The sequence below is a fragment of the Puntigrus tetrazona genome, unplaced genomic scaffold, assembly GCF_018831695.1.
Source record: "Puntigrus tetrazona isolate hp1 unplaced genomic scaffold, ASM1883169v1 S000000002, whole genome shotgun sequence".
Lineage (NCBI taxonomy): Eukaryota > Metazoa > Chordata > Actinopteri > Cypriniformes > Cyprinidae > Puntigrus > Puntigrus tetrazona.
Window position 1 is genome coordinate 1,540,124 of NW_025047682.1, and position 8,475 is coordinate 1,548,598.

Consider the following 8,475-nt stretch of genomic DNA (forward strand, 5'->3'; position numbering starts at 1 on the left):
TAGCATTAGCATTCCTTACTGCAATTAACAGTGCAAAAGCGGTTCTAGACCTGCTCTGAACTAACACTACTAAATTACAATTGTGAAAACTACTTGATTAAAAGTGGTTTAGAATGGGAATAACCCGGGGTTAAGCACAACATGAGTTATTAAGTGCTTAAAGTTTGCATCTTGTGCAAAATTACAGTAAACTGCTGCTGAAACATTCTGGCAATCTATGGTTGGATCATTTGTCTATATATACCCTACAGAATTCATTCCATCTGCTCTACTAATGAACTTTGGAATTAAATGGCTAATTAATTTGCACTTTTAAGCAGTTTAACGTTCTGAAACATACGTCTTTGGGGGGATCTTTATAATGATCTCAACACTGTAGGGACCATTAAGGCATGAATAATAAAAATGCTGTATTTTTAGTTAAGAATAATTCTTTCACATATTGCAAATCGTTTATGTTTCCCAACCCTGCAGTTATAAACAAAGCAAGCTGTTAAAAAACGATTAGCCGATTTGTACCATGATTCCTGATGTTCCCGCATCCCTCTCAACGGGAACATCGGTCTGCAGACAACACACATTTCCCACACTTCAATGGGGCCCCGAACGGGAACCGCACAGTGAGAAGATCAGAGCGTATTTATTAGGGGAATAATAAAGTAAATTTATATTGACTTTGTCTGACAATGGGCACATTAAAAGACCATTAGCTAAAGCAGAAGAAATCCATCCTCAACCCAGAGAGAGCTATGTTAATTAGCTTCAGGATTGCCACGATCAGTGGAAAGCAAAAGACAGGTGTTAAATCGCGGGATTCTAGCACTCGTTGAGACTTGGGAATTTTAAATGTGATATTAACAGACCTGTGATATTAACTCATCATCTGTCAGAACAACACAACACACAACTTTATGGTTATAGTTATCCCATGCCTTTGTTGGTATCCTTTAATCTGATTAAAGGATATTAGCCAAGAAGCATCCAGTTTGTCTATTTAGTAGAACATTATCTGCGAGTGTATATATATGAGAGTCAAAAACAACGGTCAGACTATCATTTGTTACATTACTTTTTTAAACCTGCATTATTTTTACTAGTACATGGAAGACCAAGCCATCGATAAACATGGTACCTGAACCGAAACAAAGCATGCTTAAAAAACAAACTCCATTAATGTCATGTAGGCTTGCACTGAGAATAGCAGTGTTTTACTTACTCCGACAGATAAAATCAAGCACCATAAGCCTCTGCCAGCTAGAAAATCACTGGACAACCCAAGGCAGGGTGAAAACCAGTGTCCCGCTGGTTTAACTTTTCCACGGAAGAGCAAATGATATCAGTGAACACGGATCAGAATAGAGTAGACAGTTACTGTGGATGAGCCCAAACACAAAGCAGTGGGAAATCTCAGCATGCCTCTCCTGTGCGTTCCCACAACGCTGTTTATCTAAGGGCCCCCTGGAGGCTCCAGGGATTAAATGCTATTCTTGTGTTTGCACACTGCGTTTCTTCTAGCCTGCCAGACAGATGTTCTTATAAACCTTAAGAAAAAAAAGCCATATTTCTGAATAGAATAAAAAATTGGTAACTCAACAAATTTGCACTGTTGTTCTCAGGGTAACTGAGGATAATATATTGGCGGACAAGTTTGTGTTACTGTTTATGCACATGGAAGTACGACTTTTACACAGATAAATAACCCATAGTTATACTTTATGATCCCATTATGTATGTCAAGATTCTAAACTTCCATATTTAAAGATAATGTTTCTTCAGACAATGATTAAATGAGCTATTATGCTCATATTTTACTCTTTTTGATTAGCTTGCATGGCACATATACAATATAGCATTTAAACCTTTATCTCAGGATCACATGGCATACTCACAAATTTCCATGGTCAGTTAAGTAACAGTTTGTTGCATATGACACAAAAATTATAAGAGCTGACTAGGTTGCTTGGTTCTATGCAACTCTATGCAATTTATGTATAAGAGCTGAAACTATCCCACAGACATAGTCATATTTCTCAGAAACCAATTTCACAACCATAAACAACATCTTTTATTTACAATAAGACAAATGCAAAATTCTTTCTTATATATATATTGCTTTTATATATCATTTTGCATTTACTGCATAAGCCACTGAACAGACAAACTTTCTCTCGTTTGCATGTATTTTCATAATAAAATTGTATTGAATGCATAGAAAAACAGGGGAGGACACACACACACACACACACCTACACATGCACACACCACACTTACCCACAGATGCATCAGAAATTATTTGACTTCCATCAATAATTAATTTTGGCAGAGTTAAATTATATAGTACTAAATTATAATTTTAAATTAATGGTTCTAAATGTCATTTAAGGCCCAAACATGAAGCACCCCCCAAAAAATTAACTGAATCATAAAGAAGTTAGAAATTAAAATGCTGCCTTTCAGTAAACCAGTGCTAAATTAACTTCCTCTGGTTAACAGTTGTTCACCAGATCGTAAAGGAAAAAAAGAAAGAGATAGATAAATACCCTATTTCATTAACTGCAAACTACAGTAAAATTGTGCTACACACTCAAGCGAATTCAAGGCAAAATGTCATGAAGCAGACACTCTAACCAAACAAAATGAACATAAATTAGATAAAGATTCTCATTTCCTTTTCACAATATATTACTTCATTTTCTGGAGGGGTTGCTGATGGTGACATGTGTGATCTAAATTAATACAAGTCCCACGCAGCTGAAAAAAAACCTCTAAAACACACCGTATATGTAGACCTGCAGTGATAAAATTTAGTTCCATTGTAGGCTATGAAGAAACCGAAGTGAATCAGTGCTAGGGTAGATGAGAGGTAAACATAGGCACTGTTCAGTGCACATGAACAAGAGATCTACGCAGTGCTTTCCGAAAGTTGATCATCACCACTGCTGTCTTTAAGGATAGTACTGTCAGTTTGTGTAGTGTCTTTCTCTGGTCCAGTGTCGTCTTCCTCATGTTGCACTGAGTGTGGTCTGTAGAGGGGACTGGAGGGAAAAAACACAAAAGATTTTTTTAGAAACACAAGGTTATAGCCACACACTCATACTAGTTGCTTGTGAAAGGTCAGATGGTCATAATGCCATGCAGAGATAGCAGAAAAAATTCTTGAGTGAATGTCCCTGTCCAGTCACAAATGTACAAAGGTCCCAAAACATCCACTTTATTTGCAATAAGGTCTTGCTTAATTATCAGTATAAAAGGATATCCCTTATCCTTTCATATTACGTTTCTAACATTTCCCTAATCAGTACCAAAAAAATCAATCAATCAATTGATAATGGGAGGTTCATGCACCAAAATCCAAGTCATACCTGCCACAAAGATCTTATTAATAGTATATTGTTTCAGAATCAACCAGGAACATGTCATACTTGGCATCAAGCATTTGTGTGTTAGTACTATACTCTATGTGGCCACACTTGGAATCAGTTTGTGTCCAAACCCAAAACAATGTTCAGGTAACAGTGTCGTGGCATGCCTTTTAATCCAATGATGCAACTACTGTTTAGAGTTTAACACACAGCAGAACACATCATGCGTTTAAGGAGAAGCTTCTTAAAAACATCAATCCTCAGTCTGGCCCATTTAGGGTCACCTGTTAATGATCCTTAATCACTGTCAGGCTTGTAGAGATACTTCATAACCAGACTGTCCACTTTCTTCTTCTGTTTCTTTAGTTCTTTTCTGCTTGGGGGTCGTTCTTCATCAGGACTTTCCAGACCACCATCTGAGTCTTTCTGCCCTGGGCTTCTCTTCACACTGTTTGAGCTGCGATATGAAACTGTTGATGCAGAGCTTGAAGATGAAGATTTTGAGTCAGATTCTGACTTAGACGATCCAGATTCTTTCTTTCTTAAGCTTTTGGATCTTCTCTTTTCTTTTTGTCTGGAATGACGCCGAGTATGACCCTCATTGGAGGAGCTGTCAGACTCGGAGCGCCTGCTCTTCTTCTTGTTCTTCTTCTTGCTGCTCTTGGAGCTAAAGGAACTTAGAGAGCTTCTAGAACGACCAGAATCTACGGCAGAACCTGAAGCCGAGCGTCTCAGACTGGACTCGCTACGGCCCAGACCTTCATCATCCTTGTCTGCCAACAAACTCTTGATGCTCTTCCTTTCTTCTTCCTCTCCTGCACCACCACCTCCCTCCTCTTCTTCATCTGAGTCTTCTAAGCTTCGGCGTTTGAACTTAATTGGCTTGAAGCTCAGGACCTCATTGATGGCTTTTTCTAAGTCTGGGTCCAGGTAGTTGCGGTGGCTCACAGGTTTAACGTCAGAGGTGTCCAGTGGGTTCTCAGAAGAACGTAGCTGGGCAGGAGTGGACAGACTACGGCCCACTGAGCGTGGACTGTATGCAGCTACACTCACAGAGTCAACATCATCGTCTTCATCAACCTCGTCATTATTCAAACGAACTCCAAACTCGCTAAGTCGGGTGCTGCGAGCCAAGGAAATTCGCGAGCCGACGCTGGTGCTTCCAGGACTTCGGCTTCTAGATTGTTGACTCATACTTGTACTTGTCGGACCGTAATCACTGCGGCTGTCATCCATCCAAGAAGTACTACGTCGCAAGCTGAAGCTGCTCACACCAGACAGAGCATCGTCATCTTGCTCTATCCCACGGCGTGTGGAAGCTCGGCTTGGAGCAACCGAGGACACCATGGACTCTTTGTCAAATTCTGGACTGCTTTTGGTCCAGCGACGGTCTAGACCTTTCCTGGCCCTACTGGCAGCTTCAGAGTAAGCCTGGGATATCACTGAACCCCGGTCATCCAGGTCATCTCCAGTCTGAGGCCTGTCTGTGGATTTGCTTTTAGCTTTGCGCAACGACAATCTGTCAGGCATGTCCGGCTGCTCCCGAAGGGCGCTAAAGAGAGAGTTTTCATCCCCTGCACCTCCATTCCAGTCCTTCTGATGGGAGCGTTTCCTGTAGCTGAGCGAGCTCATCACAGACACCGGACGGCTCTCGTCCGAATCTTTTTTTACTTCCTCCTTCCCCTCTTTTCCCTCTTTCCCTTCTTTTATATCTTTCACATCTGCATTAGCAGCATTGGTGTGTCTGAGGCGGACAGAAAACACATTTAAAACGGAAAAATTGCAGATGATCAATGAATGAAACAGGATGATACCCGTGACAGAGATAAACATGAATTCAAAGAACGAAGGAGATTTGAGAGGTAATTTAGGAGCATATTTTACACCAACCCCAGGAATAAACTTAAAAGGATTAAACTGCTAATGGCAGTTATGTAACCGCACCGTACTAATACTACTGAGGAACAGAACAGTAACAGCAGCTCCTGGTGAGACAGTCATGAATCCAACACCATCAAATGCTGTCTTGAGCTTATTAGCACTTCTCACAGATGGAGAGGACATATGTAAATCTTGGCTAGTACTTTGATAAACCACATCAGTAGCGCCCCCAATGTTCTTACCCTGTAAATTTAGCTACAAAAGCTGCCTATACTCTTTGAACCACTGTTCAATCAGCTTTCCACAGAAAACTTATGGAGGATTAAATAAAAGACTGTAAATTAAATATGCATCAGTTAAATATGTATTTTTGTTTAGCTTAAAGGGGGTTCAAAAATCTAAGTACTAATGTATACTTCCAGAAAAAACAGTAAATGTAAATAAACTCACAATTAAGTCACCCAACATTACCAATTGGTTTAATTTCTAATTATAAATGAATAATTATGAATAATAAAATGATCTCTTAGTCTTTGAAATAAAACTAACTAACAGGGTTCCACACTGACCTGGTGTTCTTCTGGGGGCCTTCATCAGTGAGTGTCTTAGCAGATCCTTTGCTCTTGGAAAGCAATGACTTCACCCCATCCACGCGGTCCTCCACCTCAGAGTCCATATCAGATTCATCTCCACTGCCAACAAGAGAAACTCAATTAAATATAGATGCTTACGTAAAGGTCATTTTGACTGGTCACGGCAAGAGGGTTATGATACTTCGGTTAGTTGTTAGTGCCACAACAACATTCAGTAATAGCGGAAAATAGGATTTCAGTCCATAACACAATAACACATTCTCTTCNNNAGCTGTACAGGCACAGAATCAGGAATGTATAATGTATAAATATAGATGCTTCTGGAGTATTTCAACTTACTGTTCATCACACAATTTAAAGCTTAAGCACACACACAGCTCACATTTATATGCTAATGAACTGTGACAATCTGCTTCTATTGGTTGCATATCACAGTTCCACTCAATTACAGCAAATCAACTGAATGCAATTGATTTTCCTTCCCAGATTCCAAGCAGTTACACTTGCACAACAACAAACATGAACAACGTGCTAAGCACAGGTGCATTTGAAACCTAATACATTAATTTAGATTTTCAAACAAACACAGAATGAAAACGAGTTTAGTAGTGGGATTAAGTTAAAAAGTGGATTCTCTGTGTTTTTCAAAGTTTACATTTTGTATTTTCACATTTTTCTGGGTGTATAAATGGCTCTGATGAAAAGATGGCTGGTGTAATGAGTAAAAACAGATGATATTGTTTAATATGCAGCACATGCACATGAAGACAGGAAAATGTTGCTGTATTATCAGATTATTATCTTATTTATTGGACTAATCATTTTTCCCATTTCAGCCTAAAATATTATATTTGTCATGTAAGACTTCTCATGGTTTGTTTGGCTGCAGAGTAATACAACAACATTTTCACATGTTGTCAAAATGAACAGCATTATAAACTCAACCCAACAAACAGACGAGAAACACTTAATATATCCTCACGTTTTGTTCTTTCTTTTCTGATACTTTGTCACCATGTCTTGTAAACTGAAAAGTTAAATAAAAATAGATGAAAATAAAGGGTTGAAAAGAAAAAATAAGTAGTTGAACATATTGCAGACAAGAAATAAAAGAAGAGGAAAAGCAAAATTAACTTAAAAAGGGTCTATGTAAACGATAGTAACACGCAGTGGTCATCCTGATCAACTTCAGAGAATTGTTGCCATGGAAACAGTGGCACTGACAGGAGACTAATCCTCATACCTGTTGATGAGGTCATCATCATCATCTGTCTCCATTTCATCTTCCATAGCAGCCTGCAGGTCCCCGATCCGCTTAAAGGCCAACTTCAAATCTGCTTGTAAGCTCTGATTGGCTGCTTCCAGGCTTTCAATATCCATTTCCTGTTTAAAGTTCAACCGAAATTATGAATAAAAAGGGGTAAGGTTTGCTACAAGTAACCATATTATGTTTTATCCAGTATCATTACATTTACCTGGAAAGCTAACTATGATTAAACCAGTGGCATTACTACAAATACCAAAATTAAACTATGGTTACTATGCAAGAACTATTCCACTTTTCATGAAAGATCCATTGTGGCAGTTTCCCTTCATTATAGTTGCTATAGCAATGGCAAAAGAATATCCATTCAGCAGGGGGCGCTCACCAGCTCATGTTTTTTGCGACTAGCTTCTGACTCTTTCTTAGACAGTTCAGTCATCTCCTCCTTTGTGTCCCGGATCTGTCGCTGCATGCGCTTATTCTGATCCTTCTCCCGGTTTTCGCTGGCAATACGCTGGTCTCGTTCCTCGGTCATCTTCTCCAGGTTTTCCTTCAGCCGTGTTACAAGAGACTGGAGGACAAACATGGGCAGATGGAAAAGCCAAAGATAAGAGCTCATAAATAAAAGACAGAAACACACTGAAGCAAGTCCACTGTAAATGAATTGTGGCCACTGATGGAGTTGTTTATCTGCAAGCACCATGGATGTTAGTTTAGCACACTGTCCACTAAAATAATTATGCATGGACAAACATAAATAAATAAATATAATAAAACATGAATAAAACTTAAACATAAACATAATTAAAACTAAATTGAAATTAACAACTAAAATACAAAATGAAATAAAAGGACCTAATGCAGTATGAATAAGCCGTCACGTGACTCACCTCCAGACGTTTGGTCTGGGTCCTCTCATATTCTAGTTTGGTCTCTAGTTCACGAATTTTGGCTTCCTGACGGCTGACCAGAGATTTCTCCACCATAGACTGTTCCTGAAATTCAAGCTGTGACTGCAGGGAGTGAAGCTGCCCAAAAAATAAAAACACACAGGTCACTCTGAGGTTATGTTTAAGACTAACTCATGTGACAGACTCGTGTTTCTGCCAGCCCTCTCCATCTCTCTCACTGCATGGGCCCTAACCATCTAAAAATGAGCTATATACTTTATAATATAATGATTGAGCGGACAGAAGGCAATTTCAGGCTCCTGTCAAGACGTTTTAGTGTATTTGGGTGATTTTATGATACCTTGTCCTGGATCTCCTGTTTTTCTTTCATGGCCTCCTCCACCTGTGCTTGTAGGTCACTGATTTGTGCAAGATCTCTTGTGGACTAAACACACACACACACGATACATAGTTAATAGTAGTAT

At 39.2% G+C, this 8,475-nt stretch overlaps 1 protein-coding gene across 17 annotated transcripts in view; it reads right to left on the bottom strand.

Moving 5' to 3' along the window:
* Positions 1 to 2,041: 2,041 nt before the first annotated feature.
* Positions 2,042 to 8,475, bottom strand: part of LOC122331781 (unconventional myosin-XVIIIa-like) — a 54,756-nt gene continuing 48,322 nt past the window's right edge. For 12 of the 17 annotated variants that reach the window (XM_043229284.1, XM_043229283.1, XM_043229282.1 and 9 more), the window contains 8 exons: positions 8,352 to 8,435; positions 7,991 to 8,128; positions 7,486 to 7,671; positions 7,080 to 7,219; positions 6,819 to 6,863; positions 5,813 to 5,935; positions 3,647 to 5,106; positions 2,900 to 3,035 (listed from right to left, as the gene is read on the bottom strand). In XM_043229284.1, the coding sequence (XP_043085219.1) occupies positions 3,660 to 5,106; positions 5,813 to 5,935; positions 6,819 to 6,863; positions 7,080 to 7,219; positions 7,486 to 7,671; positions 7,991 to 8,128; positions 8,352 to 8,435 (2,163 nt within the window). In that variant the 3' untranslated portion in view covers positions 2,900 to 3,035; positions 3,647 to 3,659. Of the gene's footprint in view, positions 3,036 to 3,646; positions 5,107 to 5,812; positions 5,936 to 6,818; positions 6,864 to 7,079; positions 7,220 to 7,485; positions 7,672 to 7,990; positions 8,129 to 8,351; positions 8,436 to 8,475 lie in introns of all 17 variants that reach the window. The other 5 variants (XM_043229285.1, XM_043229276.1, XM_043229277.1 and 2 more) reach the window with 3 other exon arrangements.